This window comes from Piliocolobus tephrosceles, chromosome 17 (assembly GCF_002776525.5).
Source record: "Piliocolobus tephrosceles isolate RC106 chromosome 17, ASM277652v3, whole genome shotgun sequence".
Lineage (NCBI taxonomy): Eukaryota > Metazoa > Chordata > Mammalia > Primates > Cercopithecidae > Piliocolobus > Piliocolobus tephrosceles.
Genome location: NC_045450.1, coordinates 897,109 through 914,270, shown reverse-complemented (window position 1 = coordinate 914,270; position 17,162 = coordinate 897,109). Strand labels below are relative to the sequence as shown.

At 63.3% G+C, this 17,162-nt stretch overlaps 1 protein-coding gene across 6 annotated transcripts in view; it reads left to right on the top strand.

Moving 5' to 3' along the window:
* The window catches only part of TSC2 (TSC complex subunit 2), a 45,892-nt gene that overhangs the window by 27,954 nt on the left and 776 nt on the right, over positions 1 to 17,162 (top strand). For 4 of the 6 annotated variants that reach the window (XM_023189248.2, XM_023189245.2, XM_023189246.2 and 1 more), the window contains 21 exons: positions 125 to 247; positions 1,088 to 1,194; positions 1,363 to 1,513; positions 1,821 to 1,943; positions 2,424 to 2,558; positions 3,765 to 3,954; positions 5,050 to 5,143; positions 5,319 to 5,421; positions 5,751 to 5,845; positions 8,316 to 8,480; positions 8,576 to 8,728; positions 8,857 to 8,969; positions 9,468 to 9,680; positions 10,848 to 11,051; positions 12,938 to 13,059; positions 13,469 to 13,956; positions 14,189 to 14,264; positions 14,468 to 14,560; positions 15,413 to 15,599; positions 15,914 to 16,053; positions 17,006 to 17,084. In XM_023189248.2, coding sequence (XP_023045016.1) covers positions 125 to 247; positions 1,088 to 1,194; positions 1,363 to 1,513; positions 1,821 to 1,943; positions 2,424 to 2,558; positions 3,765 to 3,954; positions 5,050 to 5,143; positions 5,319 to 5,421; positions 5,751 to 5,845; positions 8,316 to 8,480; positions 8,576 to 8,728; positions 8,857 to 8,969; positions 9,468 to 9,680; positions 10,848 to 11,051; positions 12,938 to 13,059; positions 13,469 to 13,956; positions 14,189 to 14,264; positions 14,468 to 14,560; positions 15,413 to 15,599; positions 15,914 to 16,053; positions 17,006 to 17,084 — 3,154 coding nt within the window. Of the gene's footprint in view, positions 1 to 124; positions 248 to 1,087; positions 1,195 to 1,362; positions 1,514 to 1,820; positions 1,944 to 2,423; positions 2,559 to 3,764; positions 3,955 to 5,049; positions 5,144 to 5,318; positions 5,422 to 5,750; positions 5,846 to 6,848; positions 6,978 to 8,315; positions 8,481 to 8,575; positions 8,729 to 8,856; positions 8,970 to 9,467; positions 9,681 to 10,847; positions 11,052 to 12,937; positions 13,060 to 13,468; positions 13,957 to 14,188; positions 14,265 to 14,467; positions 14,561 to 15,412; positions 15,600 to 15,913; positions 16,054 to 17,005; positions 17,085 to 17,162 lie in introns of all 6 variants that reach the window. The other 2 variants (XM_023189250.2, XM_023189247.2) reach the window with 2 other exon arrangements.

The window sequence follows — 17,162 nt, the reverse complement described above, 5'->3', positions numbered from 1 at the left end:
GGTCATGTGTTTTCAAGTGCGCGCTCTAGACAGGCCGTCCTGGCCCCTGCCCCCGGACAAGGTGCTGTCTTAGGGCTGCGTTTTCAGCTCCTGCGCCGTGGTGAGCTGCATCCTCTCTCTGCAGACCAAGCTGTACACCCTGCCTGCGAGCCATGCTACGCGCGTTTATGAGATGCTGGTCAGCCACATTCAGCTCCACTACAAGCACAGCTACACCCTGCCAATCGCCAGCAGCATCCGGCTGCAGGTACGGTGGCCTGCGGTGGGCAGCCAGTTCCTGGGGGCCCAGCCAGGCATCCCCATCTCGGCAGGTGCAGTTCATGGAAGCTGCAGAGACAGCCCCAGGATGGGGCCTCAGCTGACCGTCCCTCCTCTGCACCCACTGTGGCCGCAGCCTTCCCAGCCCTGGTGTCCTTCCTGCTGCCTGCAGTCCACGCATCTGTGGCCTGTCACTCTAAGCCGCATGGTGGCATAGGTTGGGGCAGAGAAAAGGAAGCACGGCGACTTCCGGGGCAGTGCATGGCCCTGACGCTCCTGATGCTGCAGAGTCTGTGAAGGACCTGCAGCAGAGGGCTGGGCAGGTGGGCAGCAGGGGCAGGGCTGAGAGGGCAGGGCTGGAGGAACTGCGCTGAGTTTGTCCTATGGATGTTGGCACCAGGCTGAGCAGAGGTGACTGGGATGGGAGCCCTCCCTCCTAGAGCAGGTGCTCTCTGGGGCCACCCCTGTGACCTCAGAGTCCTGTTCAGCCTGTGAATGGAAGAAGTGGCAGGGCTGGAAGCTGAGCTCAGCTTTCTGGCAGTTGAGGGCGTATGGTGCTGCCAGAGGAGCAAGGCGCCCATCTCCTCCACCGCAGGCGGGCCCAGCTGTGGTGGTGGGGACCCCAGGCTCTGTGAGCTCTGAGGCAAGCAGGGAGGGAAGAGGCTGTGGGTGCTGGGCCTCCGGTGTCACCAGGACAGAGCGTGTGTCTGTGCTGGGACGTGGGTGTGTGCACATCAGGTGGCCTTTTCTGAGTGCCGTGTGGCGCCGGACGTGGGTCTGAGCCTCTGCATGAGCCTGGCTCTGGATTTCAGTGTCCTCTCCCTGACAGGCCTTTGACTTCCTGTTGCTGCTGCGGGCCGACTCACTGCACCGCCTCGGCCTGCCCAACAAGGATGGGGTCGTGCGGTTCAGCCCCTACTGCGTCTGCGACTACATGTACGCGGGACCTCCCCCCCGGCCCATGAGGCTCAGGGCGTCAGAGGCGCTGGGGCCATGGTGGCAGCTGGTTGCATGTCTGAGGGACGTCCCAGGGTTGGGAGGAACCGAGTCTGTTCTGTTCCTTCTGTGGGGACTTGGCCTCAGCTGCTTCTCTTGCTTCTGCAGGGAGCCAGAGAGAGGCTCTGAGAAGAAGGCCAGCGGCCCCCTTTCTCCTCCCACAGGGCCACCTGGCCCGGCGCCTGCAGGCCCGGCCGTGCGGCTGGGCTCCCTGCCCTACTCCCTGCTCTTCCGCGTCCTGCTGCAGTGCTTGAAGCAGGTGAGTGGGGTCAGGCAAGGACTATCCGTCCCACGCTGGGCCGGGAGGACAGGGAGCCGCTCCCTGCCTGCTAGGCCTGCCTCCCTGCCTGGCCCGTGGAGGGCAACCGTCCCTCAGAGCTGAGCCTTCCCCCTTCGCTGAGCAGCTGCAGGAACACAGGCATGTGCTGGGCAGGCTCCCCCTGGCTGAGAACGGGGCTCCGGGGCCCTTGCTGCCATCCAGCCACAAGCAGAACCTCAGATGCTCGGCTTCCACTTCTGTCTCCAGGGTCCAGAAGGCCCTGTCCTGACGCCTCCTCTCCTTGCAGGAGTCTGACTGGAAGGTGCTGAAGCTGGTTCTGGGCAGGCTGCCTGAGTCCCTGCGCTACAAAGTACTCATCTTTACCTCCCCTTGCAATGTGGACCAGCTGTGCTCTGCTCTCTGCTCCATGGTAGCGTGGCCGGCCTGGGGTTGGGGTGGGGGACGCGGTCGAATTCTTCCCCCAAAGACTGCGAGCCTCTGGGCAGAGCAAGTGAGACCCTCCGGGCTGGGGCTCCATTTCCCTCAGACTCAGCTGCACTCTGAAGCAGACTGTGCCTTTGGCAGGGTGGAGGGACCCCTGCTCCCACTCACAGCTTTTGGGACCGACGTCAGAGGTTCCCTAGCCAAGGGCATGTCCCTGAGTGTGGATGTCTCTTGTCCTTTTCCTAAGCGGGGCTCCCGTGCTGTTCACATCACATTCCTGGTGTGTTCCTCGGCAGACACTCCCACCACTCTGAAAGGGAGACCCTTCCTAGGAGGGGGGCGGGAAGGCTCCCCAATCCCTCGGCCCCCTTTCCTGGGCCTGCGTTCCCAGGGCCTCCCTGGCCCCTTTGGCGACCCCATGACCTGGCTGCTGGGGAGAGGGTTCATGCCTGGATTTGGTCATCAGCTTTCAGGCCCAAAGACACTGGAGCGGCTCCGAGGCGCCCCGGAAGGCTTCTCCAGAACTGACCTGCACCTGGCTGTGGTTCCAGTGCTGACAGCATTAATCTCTTACCATAACTACCTGGACAAAACCAAACAGGTGGGAGGTCAGAGCAGGACAGGCCGGCTTGGTGGGGTCTGGGATTCCAGGGCTTGGCCCAGGCAGGCCCCACAGTTTTCTCATAAATGGGTTTCTGCCAGGCCAGGGGTGAGCTGGCTCTGCTTCCCTGGCTGGCTGCCAGGTGCCCAGCGTGGGGGCATCCGATTCCCCCGGTGCTGCTAGCTCTCTCTCAGGCTTGGGAGCCCTCCAGTGTTCCCGTTCACCCTGACAGCGTCTCTGCTCCCTGCGGAGTGCTGCCTGGCTTGTCCCTGCTGTCCCATGGGGCAGGTGGTCATGCCGGAGCTGGGCTGGTTCTGAGGCGCAGGGCGGGCAGGCCAGAGGCCCTAGCTTTTGCCTCCCTCCACACCCACCATCAGGTGCTAGAAACTCACAGAGGCACTGTGCCTTCACCCGTGATCTGCCTCAGGTCCCCCATCCCAGTCGCATTCCTCCACACCTCTTTGACATGGCCCTCCGGGATGAGGAGCTGGCATCCTAGAGATTCTGGCTCGCACTCAGGGCCATTCCCGCCAGGAACTGAGACTCGGCCCATCTGTGCCCCAGGCCTTAGCTCCTGACGGAGGCCCTGTGGGGAGCTGATGTCGGGTTCCTACCCCTCAGGCTCAGCCCCACCGTATTGGGCCACTTCAGCCCCTCTGAGAGGCTCCCCAGGTCCTCACAGGTCTTGCCCCAAAGCATAGCCAGCCTTGCTGGGCTGCAGATTCTGAGGCCTTACTGGCCCACAGTGTATCCAAGGGCTGAGGCCGGCTTTGGGAAACGGAAGCTGTTCCCGGGACACTGCCTGGCAGGCCATCTGGCCCCAGGCTCTGCCTGAGTGCCGCTCATCTGCTGTCCTCATGGAAGACACTGCCAGGGTTGGTGTGGGATCTGGCGGCCTCGCCACTTCAGGCAGCGCAGCCCCTTGCAACAGAGCCAGCCTGTTAGGGCCCCAGAAGCAGGGGATGCGATCCCAGCGTGTCTGGGTTCTGTTGGCCTATGGGATGGGGTCGGAATGCAACTGACCGGAGCAGTCTGCTGTGCAGAGTCTGCTCGAGGAGCTCAGCGCCGGCGGCTCTGCCCCATAGGTGTTCAGGGACTTCCTAAGCCTTGGCCCTTCTCCCGGTGGAGCGCTCGAGGTTGGTGAGAGGGAGGCGAGGCTGCCTCTGCTGTGGGCGGGTGGGGCTTGAGGCGCCCTGTCTCCTGCAGCGCGAGATGGTCTACTGCCTGGAGCAGGGCCTCATCCACCGCTGTGCCAGCCAGTGCGTCGTAGCCTTGTCCATCTGCAGCGTGGAGATGCCTGACATCATGATCAAGGCGCTGCCCGTCCTGGTGGTGAAGCTCACGCACATCTCGGCCACAGCCAGCATGGCCGTCCCACTGCTGGAGTTCCTGTCCAGTGAGTCGCCGCCCCGCCTGCACACGCGCCCCTGAGGTTCGGGCTGTGCCCTGTCTGAAATACCCTGTGCGGGCTTCTCTGGTGCCGTCTCAGGACTCCTTGGGGAGCCTGAGTGTCTCACCTGCTGTTGCCTCAGCGCCTGGGTGTCTCTGCCTGGCTGCCGTGAGTGCTCTCCCTCCTGGCCTTGAGGGGCGGCTCCTCTCACCCCTCTCGTGTCCATGTGAACGCCCCTCCTTGAAGAAGCCTCTTCCCCTGAGCCTTGGCCCTGCCCTGGTTCTGGGCCTCCTCTCTGTCCATCAGAGCACACATTGCTTCGTGGGAGCTTTGTTCGCTTCCCCCAGGCTGACTTCAGGAGCTCAGGTGCCTGCCCCTTCCACTCAACTGCCTAGTGCGCGTCTGGGCGGGCGCTCAATGTTTACATGGCAGAAGGGCACTGCTGGGCCAGCACTTGGTGTAGAGGCTGGAGAGAAGACTGTGTACTTTGTGGGCCACATATGGGTCCTGTCAGTCTTTGTTTTGTTTATAATCCTTTAGAAGCATAGAAGCCTGGCTGGGCGTGGTGGTTCACGCCTGTAATCCCAGCACTTTGGGAGGCTGAGGTGGGTGGATCACCTGAGGTCAGGAGATCGAGACCAGCCTGGCCAACCTGGCAAAAGCCCATCTCTACTAAAAATACAAAAATTAGCTGGGCATGGTGGCGGGTGCCTTTAGTCCTAGCTACTCAGGAGGCTGAGGCAGGAGAATCTCACGAACCTGGGAGGCGGAGCCTGCAGTGAGCGGAGATCACACTCCTGCACTCCAGCCTGGGCGACAGAGCAAGATTCCGTCTCAAAAAAAAAAAAAAAAAAAAGGTGTGGAAGGCTTTCCTCACAGGTCACACAAATGGCAGGCCACAGCTGGAATTGGCCTGGGAGCTGTGGTTGGCTGGCCATGGGACGGACAGCTGAGGCCAGGGTCGGGAAAGCCACGTCCATGTGACTGTGGCCTTCCCTCCTCTGCAGCACCCCATTGCTGTCATGGGCAGAGCAGCCTGTTGGCCTTTAGAGGTGCTGCACGGGACCCTGGCTCCCCTGACCACTGTCTTTGTTACTGCAGCTCTGGCCAGGCTGCCGCAGCTCTACAGGAACTTTGCCGCGGAGCAGTATGCCAGTGTGTTCGCCATCTCGCTGCCGTACACCAACCCCTCCAAGTGAGTGGCCGCCCCAGGTCCTGTGCCTCCCAGCCGCGGCCCTGGCCAGGCCTTGCAGCAGAAAGCCCTGGCAGCCTTAGTGCCCAAGGCCTGAGCGCCTCTGCTTTTTGCACTTCATGCCCTGGGGACGTTTCCTTGGTGCCAGGATGGAGTGCCAGCCCCCTTCTCATCTCAGGTTTAATCAGTACATCGTGTGTCTGGCCCATCACGTCATAGCCATGTGGTTTATCAGGTGCCGCCTGCCCTTCCGGAAGGATTTTGTCCCTTTCATCACTAAGGTAGGCCCAGGGCTGGCAAAGGCTGTGTCCCTTGATAGGCCAGGGCTTGCTTTGCCCTTGGCTGTCCGTGGCTAGGGCAGAGTGATGACGGGCAGGCAGAGGGCAGTGGGAGGGTGTTTGGGGCTGTGCCTATGGCGCTGGGGGCTCTGCTGGGCAGCCTGCAGGGGTTTGATGCGCGGTGGGCATGGAGGGGTGGGAGCTGGTGCTGCTGCCTTGCCCTTAGCGAGCAGCTTGTCCCCGGCCAGGGGGCACCCGGCAGGCCTGTTGAGAGCCGGGCCTCCACCCCCCCCCATTGCCACCCTCACTGTCCTGCCTGCTCACTGTGCCAGGGCCTGCGGTCCAATGTCCTCTTGTCTTTTGATGACACCCCCGAGAAGGACAGCTTCAGGGCCCGGAGTACTAGTCTCAACGAGAGGCCCAAGAGGTACGGCCTGCAGGGGTGTGTCTGGCATCGGTGTGGGTGGGGAAGGATGTGGGGCTGTGGCCTGGCTGGCGGTGCCTCCAGGTCAGTGAGTGGAAATGGGTCTGTGGCTGGGGGCCAGGGTGCCCTGGAGTGTGTGAGGCAGGGCCACTAACACCCCTCAGTGCCTCACCGGTAGCACCATGACCTGGGTCCTGGCCGCTTGTGCCACACGCACCTACTTGTGGAGCTGGGGAATAGGGTGCAAGCTGTAGGCACCTGAGCCCCTTGAAGGAGCCCGGCCTTGTCTGGGGCTGCCCCCTCCTCTGCAGCCGCCAGCCTGCCGCCAGCCAGGACTCTGCTTCACCGTCACTGCCGCCTTGCCAGATCGCAAAGAGCTGAGCTGGCCTCTGTGTTCTTGTTTGCATTTCATTTGAACGGCTTTCTCCTCCCATCCCCCACCTTCCTGCCCACGCTATTTTGGCTTTCCCTAGATGGGAATACGGCATTTTCCAGCGTGACCTCAACTCGGAAGCTGTTCTCTGCAGCCCCTGGGGCTCGGGGTCAAGCTCGGCCATTACAGCCAGAGACTCCTTTCTGGGGTCTTGGTTTCTTTTCCTAGTGACCTTCAGGGCCTGGCCACTGAGGCCTCAGTGCCTCCTTGGTCAGAGCTGGGCAGTGTCTGCCTTCCGCGGGTGGTGGGGTCGCCTGGCCAGCACAGCCTGGAATCTGCCGTGGGAGTGGTCCACACACGTTTAATTTGCACTGATGTTTGTTTTGGTGTCATGCGTGAAGCCTTACTTTTTCTCAGTCATGTTTACCAGATGTATTATCATGCATTTTTGTTTTCTGTCTCTTCCCCGCTAACTGCCCTTTGGCATGGCTCTTTTGCTCATCTCACCCGCGGGATCTCTCCATCCTGACCCTGTGGCCTGGGACCTTTCCTCCTCACCCCTCCACTGGCTTGTTCTCCCCCTCCCGGGAGCTGGGCTCTCTGGGGCGTTGGGGCTCCTTCCTCACCCGATAGTCTGAGGATAGCCAGACCCCCCAAACAAGGCTTGAATAACTCTCCACCCGTGAAAGAATTCAAGGAGAGCTCTGCAGCCGAGGCCTTCCGGTGCCGCAGCATCAGTGTGTCTGAACATGTGGTCCGCAGGTAGCGGGACTGTGTCGGGTGGGGGGCACGGACCTTGGAGCTTGGCCCCGTGAGCACCTGGGTGGCAGTGCATGGGGCTGCTTGCATGACCTCGTCGTCTGCCCGTGTCCTCCCTGGCCAGCCCAGGGGGAGCTGGTGACGAGGGGTGGAAGGGTTGCATTCTGTCCCCAGGCCCCGTATGAGCACGGGCTGGCTGCACGCATTCCCAGGCCCCTTTGGGGTGCTGCTCCGAGAGAGCCAGGCGTGCTGGGCAGCGGCCCCCACAGGCTGTCCCCAAGGGCCGCAATGCTGGTCGGGGGAGACACCACTCCTGGTTTTGGCCTTTTCGTGTTCTCTAGAACGGACGTTTTTCCTTGGGCTCTCTTCTCAGCAGGGTTTATTTTTTGTTGTAGCTGAAAGGGAATAAGGGGCATTTGGGGAGGGTGCTGGGGTGGGGCCAGCCTGGGAGGGCCTGGGTGGGGGCTAGGATTCTCCAGGGCGTGGGCCTGGGCCCCAGGCCACAGCTTCAGTCAGTTCTCCCTGCGGTGTCTGCGTGCACATATGGGCTCTCGGGCTCTCAGCTGTCACCTGCCTGTGGGTCATCGCTGCTGGCGCTGGCGGAGGGGATATCTGTCTCCTCCTGGAAGACCGTTGCAGTCCAAGGGGTCCCCCAGCCCTGAGTCCATCCACCTCCTTGCCTCAGGCCGGCCTCTGCTGTGCGGGACTTGGCCGGGAGTTGGGGTGGTAGGGGTGCTCGGTGAAGCTTAAAGCCGTTTTCTAGCACATTCTGTATCATGAGCAAAATATTGCCTAGGGGCTATGAAATTTGTATCAGAGTGAACCCCACATAAGGCTCTTCCCTGTCACTTATGTGTGACTGGTCACTGGGTGTGGAGCTCAGGCAGCCGCTTGCCTGCCTGAGAGTGAGGGTGAAAGGCCACGCGGGGAGCCCAGACCTCTGTATGCTCGCCAGAGGCAGCCTGTGGGCAGAATGCAATGTGGGCCTATCTGCGTGGCCTCCGCCTCTCTGCATGACTACACTGTTCCGCCATGAGGCCGTAACTTAGTGCTCCCATGGGCTTTGGTGAGGGGGATGTCCGTCTCTCTAGCCTCCTGAGTCTGCTCTGACCAATGGGTCTGCTCTGACCTGGTCTTCCCCTCCCAGCGTCTCCCCGTTCTCTGGGATGATGTGGTCCACCTGATTCTCAAGCCGAGGCTCGCTGGGCCGCCCACGCCCTGTTGGGTTCTTTCTGAGCGAGGTCCTCGGCCGTGCATGCATTGAGCTTTGATCCCTTGGTGATAGGTGGCTCGGCCCGCCCTGCCTGGCACCCTGACCCCGGTTGCGGCTTCTCCCTCCAGCAGGATCCAGACGTCCCTCACCAGTGCCAGCCTGGGGTCTGCAGACGAGAACTCCATGGCCCAGGCTGACGATAGCCTGAAAAACCTCCACCTGGAGCTCACGGAGACCTGTCTGGACATGATGGCTCGATACGTCTTCTCCAACTTCACAGCTGTCCCCAAGAGGTCCAGGCAGCACTCCAGGGCTGGGCAGGCCTTCAGGAGCCGAGGCATCCGGGAGCTCCACGGGCGAGCTGGGTTTTACGCTCCGTGTCTTCTAGGTCTCCTGTGGGCGAGTTCCTCCTGGCGGGTGGCAGGACCAAAACCTGGCTGGTTGGGAACAAGCTTGTCACCGTGACGACGAGTGTGGGAACAGGGACCCGGTCGTTACTAGGCCTGGACTCGGGGGAGCTGCAGTCCGGCCCAGAGTCGAGGTGACTGCACCTTCTTTCTCTCCATGCTTGCTAGCCTCGAAACTGGCTGTCCCAAGCCCATGCCCACGAGGCACCCTCGTGCCAACCTGGAGACTGAGTCCACCCTGTGCATGGCATTCTCTTCTCAGCTCCAGCCCTGGCATGAATGTGAGACAGACGAAGGAGGCGCCGGCCAAGCTGGAGTCCCAGGCTGGGCAGCAGGTGTCCCGTGGGGCCCGGGACCGGGTCCGTTCTATGTCAGGTGAGCCTTGGCCCCAGCCACTCCCACACAGGCCCCAGGGCTTCCTCAGTTGCTGCTGCTGGTCCCAGTGTTCAGGAAGGCCCCTTGAGCCCAGGGGTTGGGGTGGCTGGCTTCAGGCCTGGCCCACGTTCTGACTTGGGGGTGAGGCCTCCACAGCTTACCCACAGCCGTGGAGTGGTGGAGTGCGGCCCGCTTGCTGCAGAGGGGCCTGTTCTGGGAGCTGATGTTTCCTGTGGGTCTTAAGCCCGGCTCAGTCCTGGAGCCCCCTCTGCTCCAGTGAGCCATGGTCTGACTGCAGGACAGGTTCTGGGTCCCTCCCTGTGGCCCTGGGTCCACTGAGGCCAGTGCTGTGGTGGGCTGTGCTTTGAGGGCAGAGCTGCCACCCTCTCTGGCTCCCTGTGGCACTAGCCTGCCAGGCCCGGGGGGAGTATTCAGCTTTAGGCTGGTGGTTTTGCATCAGGTAAGTAGTGGTCACCAGTCCTCTGCCCTCCTCTTCAGGGGGCCATGGTCTTCGAGTTGGCGCCCTGGATGTGCCAGCCTCCCAGTTCCCGGGCAGTGCCACTTCTCCAGGACCACAGACTGCACCAGCCGCGAAGCCTGAGAAAGTCTCAGCCGGCACCCGGCTTCCTATGCAGGAGAAGACGAACCTGGCAGCCTACGTGCCCCTGCTGACCCAGGGCTGGGCGGAGATCCTGGTCCGGAGGCCCACAGGTACTGGGCGGGGCTGGCCTGGGCCCCGTCCCTCTGCCAGTCACCCACAGAGCTGTGGACACAGGGGTGATTGCAGACTTGGCCCTCTTGGGGTATTTGGGGGTAACCTCCCCCCCCACCTTGAGACAGAGTCTCGCTCTGTCGCCCAGGCTGGAGTGCAGTGGCGCGATCTCGGCTCACTGCAACCTCTGCCTCCCGGGTTCACGCCATTCTCCTGCCTCCGTCTCCCGAGTAGCTGGGACTACAGGTGCCCGCCACTGCGCCTGGCCAATTTTTTTGTATTTCTAGTAGAGACGGGGTTTCACCGTGTTAGCCAGGATGGTCTTGATCCCCTGACCTCGTGATCGGCCCGCCTCGGCCTCCCACAGTGTTGGGATTACAGGCGTGAGCCACCGCCCCAGCCATTTGGGGGTACTTTGAAGTCTCCAGGGGTGAGCTGTGAGGGGCGATCCAGGTGGCCGAGGTGGGGCCTGTAGTGAACCAGGTGGCTTCTGCGGCCGACAGTTGCCCTCCCCGCCTGGGGGCTGGAAGTCTGAGGTCCAGGTGCTCCTTGGCAGGAGGTGCTTCTCAGAGGCCTCAGTCCTTGGCATGCAGACAGCTTCTTCCCTGTGTGCTCTCAGGGTCTTTCCTGGATGTCTGCGTGTGAATCTTCTCAGGAGGAAACCAGTCGTGGCTCGGGGTCCACTCTGGTGCCTTGTTAGCCTTAATGACCTTTCTGAAACCCAGTCTCCAGAGACAGTCGTGTTCTGAGTTCCTGGGGTTGGGATTAAAGCACATCAACATGGGGGGCACAGCTCAGCCTCTTCCCAGGGGCAGAGGGAGGCCTTTGCAGAGGCCCAGAGCTCAGGGGCACCTGGGTGTGGCTGAGGGGTGCGAGGAGTGGGATTCCGGCCCTCATGGAGGCCTTGGGTCCGGACTGTGAGGCTGTGGGCTGGAGGCTGCCGCTCAGAGGTGCCTCCCCAGGCTTGGCTGAGCCTGGCCTCGGGGCAGGAGCTGATGGGGACAGCAGGGTGGTGGCCACCAGCGCTGGCTCTGACATTGTGGTCCTGAGGATCGTGGGAGGGAGCATCAGGGCAAAACCAGGGCCCAGCCAGGAGGCCTCCTGGGGGCCAGGGATGGGCATGGGGCATCGCTGGCCTCAGGCCAAAGGTGCTGCCGCCTCTGCAGGGAACACCAGCTGGCTGATGAGCCTGGAGAACCCGCTCAGCCCTTTCTCCTCGGACATCAACAACATGCCCCTGCAGGAGCTGTCCAACGCCCTCATGGCAGCTGAGCGCTTCAAGGAGCACCGGGACACAGCCCTGTACAAGTCGCTGTCGGTGCCAGCGGCCAGCACGGCCAAACCCCCTCCTCTGCCTCGCTCCAACACAGGTGAGTGGCATGGCGGGCCTTAGCATGGGCTCTGCTCCCACTGGCCTGGTGCTCCTGGTGACGGCAGTGTGGCTCCTCTCCGCTGAGGGCACCTACATGGCTGGGAGTGGTCCCTGGCCTGCCTCAGCACAGTCATCCTCCGATGTCTAGGAGAAGGCTGGCCTGTGGGAGGTGCCTGCCCTGCTCAGGAAACTGGAGCTGGCAGTGTCAGAAGCAGTAGGGGCCCTGTGGAGCCTTTGCCCAGCACCCTCCATGGGGAGTCCAGCACTGCAAGCTCCAGGAGGCTCCGCGGCAGCCTCCCTCCCTGCCTGGGCCCGGCTTTGGACACCTAGGCCCGCGTGCACACTCTCGGCCCCCACCCCACTCGGCACCGTGCTTCTCGCCAGACCCTCTGGCCCTTCTCTGTGGCTGCAGATGGCACTTAGCAGCCTAGGATGTCTACTCGCGGAGGAGGGAGGCCCAGCCCTCCTCAGGTCCGCCCGAGCAGCTTCCAGCTCAGGGCCCTGTGCACACCCCTGCCGGCCGCTGGCCCTGCCCTCTCTCCTCTGCAGGCATGGGGCCTGTGCTCTCTGCTCGACCTGTGTGTAGCCCCTCCTCCTGCTGACGTGGCCGCGCACGGGCTTCCCTTGCAGTGGCCTCTTTCTCCTCCCTGTACCAGTCCAGCTGCCAAGGACAGCTGCACAGGAGCGTTTCCTGGGCAGGTATTGGCGCGCCTCTCGAAGGGAAGCGGTTCGCTGCAGAGCGCCACTCTGCCTCATAGATGCTGTGCTCATCGCCTCACCCGCCCACCCCCATGGTCCGTCTGACCTCCACTGCCCTGGGGAGCAGGTCCCGACTCGCATGAGGACGTCTCTGCAGAACGCCCTGGCTTAGCCAGCGGGATCCCCTTGACTTGGTCCCTTTGTGGCTGAGCCCTGTCTCTGCGCTGTGCAAGCACGCCCAGCTTCAGGCCCGAGGGGTGGGGGTGGCATCAGTCTCCATGGTGACATCAACTGAGCTGCAGACTCTGAATGGTGCCAGCTCTTTAGGGGGAAGCCCGCCCCGGGCCTCCGCCGAGCTGGCCTTGCCCTGGCCTCTGGAACCCACAGATAGGGCTGCGTGTGCCTCGCGTCTCAGGTTGACCAAGGGCCCTGCAGACTGAGCTCTGCCTGTTGCCCCCAGGCCCTGGCAGGGAGTGCTGTGACCTGCATGGTGCTCCCCTGCCAGGTCTCCATGTGCGGACAGGAGCAAGTTCGGAAGGGCTGCGTGGGACGGCCCTGGGGCGGGGGACTGTGTGTGCAGGGCTGTGTGGGCTGCCGGGGGCTGTGTTGGTCCCCTCTGTTGCTGCTTCTACTCCCTTTCCCCCTGCCCTGACGCTGGCACAGGAAATACTGCTTTGGGACCTCACCCTCTCTCCTTAGCGTCCCCAGCTGTTGGTCTGGCTTGGAGTTGGAGGCTGAGCCTCTGCTCTTGGGAGCGGGCTCCCAAGTCTATAAATAGGGAATAGGGACTTCCCCCACGTCACGGAGTCTGCCTCTCTCCTGGGTTATGGAGGGCTGGTTTCAGGTGCCCCCTCTTCTAGAGCCGAGGCCCGTCTTGGGCGGAGAGTGTCTTGCCCCTGCCTACCTGGAGGCACAGGGGTGGCTGCTGGTGGACTCTAGGGTGGGCAGAGCCGGTTGCCTGCCCAACCCCCAGGAGCTCACACAGGAGATGTCTGTGTCAGCGTTACGCCCAGGCCCTCCCATTGTCTTGCCTGCCCACTCGGTGGACGGCAGCAGTAAGCAGAACCCTGGCGAGGCTCGCAGGGCTGCTGTCCCTCTGGTCAGAAGGCTGGTTCTCGGAGCCTTCTGTGAGCGCCAGGGCCTGGCCCAGCCCCACACCCAGCAGCCCCATCTGTGTCCTCCCAGACTCCGCCGTGGTCATGGAGGAGGGAAGTCCTGGCGAGGTTCCTGTGCCAGTGGAGCCCCCAGGATTGGAGGACTTGGAGGCAGCGCTAGGCGTGGACAGGCGCACAGACGCCTACAGCAGGGTGAGTGTGGCTCAGAGCCTAGACCCTCCTGAGCTCGGGGGTCTCCTCGTGGGAGGCAGGGCTCCGCATGGGTGTGCCTGCCCCCGGGGAACTGGCTCTGTGAACTTGGGCGAGATGTTCTCCCACATCCTTTGTGCACAGACGGTCTGCACTGCCCAGCCGTCCACCTGGGCCGGCCCCTGGCTGCTGGGCAGCCTGTGGTCTCAGGATGCTGATACCTCGGCTCGCGCAGCATGGGGCACAGCTGGTGGTGGTGCTGCTGCTTCCCGGGTGGGGACCATAGCCTGGTGCTTGGCTGCTCTGTGGCCCTGGGACAGAGGACAGATAGGGCCTCAGCACCTCCAGGGCAACCCCAGGTAGGCTCGAGGGTGCCTCCTGACGGGGTTCTCTTTGGGATGGTCCTTTCTAGTCGTCCTCAACCTCCAGCCAGGAGGAGAAGTCATTCCACGCAGAGGAGCTGGTTGCCGGGGGAATCCCCATTGAGCGAGCTGTCTCCTCGGAGGGTGGCCGGCCCTCTGTGGACCTCTCCTTCCAGCCCTCGCAGCCCCTCAGCAAGTCCAGCTCCTCTCCCGAGCTGCAGAGCCTGCAGGACATCCTCGGGGACCCGGGGGACAAGGCCGACGTGGGCCGGCTGAGCCCTGAGGTTAAGGCCCGTTCACAGTCAGGGATCCTGGACGGGGAAAGTGCTGCCTGGCCAGCCTCGGGCGAAGACAGTCGGGGCCAGCCCGAGGGTCCCTTGCCTTCCAGCTCCCCCCGCTCGCCCAGTGGCCTCCGGCCCCGCGGTTACACCATCTCCGACTCGGCCCCATCACGCAGAGGCAGGAGGGTAGAAAGGGATGCCTTTAAGAGCAGAGCCACCGCTTCCAATGCAGAGAAAGTGCCAGGCATCAACCCCAGGTGGGCCTCTTGCTTCCGGGTGGGGCTCCTGACACCCGTCCTGCGGGAACCTGGTGCCTCAATTGCCCCAGGCCGAGCAGGCTGGGGAGGGTCCTCGTCTGTGCCCTAGGGCTGGCTGGAGCCCCTGGGAAGGCGGCGGAGTGGGAGATGGCCAGGTTCTGTGTTCCTCCCTGGGCTGTGGCTGCCCTGGCCAGGCCCTCACCTGGGTGCCCACTGTCTCCTCCCTGTGCAGTTTCGTGTTCCTGCAGCTCTACCATTCGCCTTTCTTTGGCGACGAGTCAAACAAGCCAATCCTGCTGCCCAATGAGGTAGGCGTGGTCTCCCTCTCCTGCAGTCTGCTGGAGCGTGTGGCTCCGGGGAATGGTGGGGGGCCCGACTCTGTTGCTCAGAGCTCAGGCTTACAGAGGGCTGTAGCCTCGGCTCCCTGTGGCAGCCTGCTGTGACCAGCCTGGGTGGGGTGGCTTCCCATGGACAGGCATCTGGGGCTCAGGCAGGGCTCTGTGTGTCACAGTCACAGTCCTTTGAGCGGTCGGTGCAGCTCCTCGACCAGATCCCATCATACGACACCCACAAGATCGCCGTCCTGTATGTGGGAGAAGGCCAGGTGAGGCTGCAGGGCCAACCTAGGTGCCTGGACAGGGCCAGCTAGGTCTCAGCCTGCAGCGGGTGGGAGTCTGGGCCCCCTACGCCCCGCGGAGCTCAACACTGCTGGGTCCCCTAGAGCATGAAGTGCTCATTGAGCTCTGTGCCACGTGCTGCTCTGAGTGCTGGGGACCCAGGCGCGAGTGACAGGTCAGCGTGTGAGCACCCGGCACGCCAAGGAGTCGGAAGGACTGGGCGGGTGGCACCGGTCGCGGGGCTGGGGAGGGTGCTATTGGTCAGTGAGCTGACAGCTGTGTGCTGAGGGAGAGGGCAGGGGGAGCCTGCATAAGGGGTGGGGCACCCCGCACAGCAGCAGCAGGTGCAGAGGCCGGGGGCACCCTGCCCAGCCGGAGCATCTGTGCTGGGCGAGCACGGGAGCCGACAGGGTAGGCAGCCTCAGGGCCCTGGAGGCTGCACCTTCATCCCAAGGGAAAGGGCAGGGCCTGGGCTGCTGCTGACTCAGCCGAGTCTCAGTGAGTCCCTCCTGCTGTGTGGCTCGTGGAGGTGGGTGGTGACGGTCTCTGTGGGAGCACGGTAGGCCCGGGGGGGCAGGCTGCTGAGAAGCCAGGGCCCCCGCTGTGCTTTGAGGGTGGAGCTCCCCGATTTTGCTGGCCAGGCATACACGGGGCTGAGGGAAGAGAGGGAGTCAAGGATGACACCTGGTGTCTGGCCTGGGTGGCTGCTGGAATGGATGGTCCTGTCTGCTTCAGGGATCAGAGTGGGGCTCCCGGCAGAGCCCACTGGGCACCCCCACCCTCTGCAGGGCGGGGCCTGGCCCGGGAGTGATGCCACCTTGCCTCTCCTCTCCCCACAGAGCAACAGTGAGCTCGCGATCCTGTCCAACGAGCATGGCTCCTACAGGTACACGGAGTTCCTGACGGGCTTGGGCCGGCTCATCGAGCTCAAGGACTGCCAGCCAGACAAGGTGTACCTGGGAGGCCTGGACGTGTGTGGTGAGGACGGCCAGTTCACCTACTGCTGGCACGACGACATCATGCAAGGTGTGGCCTGGCCCCCACCCACTCCTGCTGCCCCACGCCTCGGGGCACGGCCCCGGCATCCCCACCCTCTCCAGCTCTCCACGCTTCGGGGTCCGAGCTCAGCAGCATGGGCATGGAGGCAGTGATGGGGCTGGTGGCTTTGCTTCCCCAAGCCCTGTCCCTGGGGAAGAGCCGAGGGCCACTGGCTAGGCACCAGAGGACGTGGCCCCCGCAGGCCCCCAGAACCCCTGGAGGAATCAGGAGGTGCCCCGGTGCAAGGCACGAAGGGCCTCAGCACTGGCCCCACAAACCCATCCGGCTCTGCTCACCCGCAGCCGTCTTCCACATCGCCACCCTGATGCCCACCAAGGACGTGGACAAGCATCGCTGTGACAAGAAGCGCCACCTGGGCAACGATTTCGTGTCCATTGTCTACAATGACTCTGGCGAGGACTTCAAGCTCGGCACCATCAAGGTGAGTGAGGGGCTGTCAGTGGGGCTGGGTCCCAGGCAGGTGCGCACGACTGTGTCCCGAGTTGTGGGGGGTCCCCCCTGAGCTTCGGTCACGAGCATGAGGAGAGGCCGCAGTGCTCAGGGCCCCATGGGCACGAGCTTCAAGCCCTGAGCCTGAGTTGCATCATCTGTGCCATGGAGACTGTGGCCCCTGCTGCTGGGGTTTTGTCAGGAGTAACTGGCAAGTGCAGACTGGGCGTGCTGGGTGGGCACAGTATAGTTGGTGCTTCCTGTCTGCCCTGCACGGCCCTTGGGCCCCCAGTCTCCCCAGTGGCAGCTGTCAGGCCACTCGCTTGGTTACTGCCACGCACCACTAGGCAGCAACCAGCATCAGCCTCTTCTGGAGGTGGGCTGGGTCGGCCAGTGTCACAGAGCATGTCCTGGGTGCTCTGTCGGGTGAGCCCCAGCGTGGCAGGGAGAGCTGGCATGGCCCAGGCGGGGCAGGTGGGCTGGAGGCCTCACTCCAAGGGCCCCAGGACCCTGAGGCAGCCATTGAACCGAAACCCCAGGGCTGCTAGTCAGAGTCCAGGAGGGGCAGGAGCAGAGCGAAGGTGGGTCCGGCCAGACGCCAAGACGATCAATGGGGGCATGAGGAGGGTGTGGTGGTGCTGCGATGGGGTACATGGCACACTTCATGGCTGGGCAGACGGATTTGGACGTGTGCAGACACCCTGGGGGCCCTTGCACGTAGAGGTGCCCCGCTGTGGCTACAGCACATGTGGGTGCTGGGCCCAGGTGTGGAGGGGGCTTGGCCTGTGGGAGGCCAAACACAGCCCCGCTGCCGCAGGGGAAAGTTCAGGGGCAGATGCTGCCCGTGGAGCTGACAAGCGTCTAGCAGTGCAGCCAGGCAGCAGCTGAGAGCAGCCCTCAGCCCACGGTGTGCACAGGAATGACCCCTTTTCTTGTCTGGGCAGGGCCAGTTCAACTTCGTCCATGTGATCATCACCCCGCTGGACTATGAGTGCAACCTGGTGTCCCTGCAGTGCAGGAAAGGTGGGGCCGGGTGGGGCTGGGCAGTGCAGGAAAGGTGGGGCCAGGGTGGGGCCAGTGTCCCTGCAGTGCAGGAAAGGT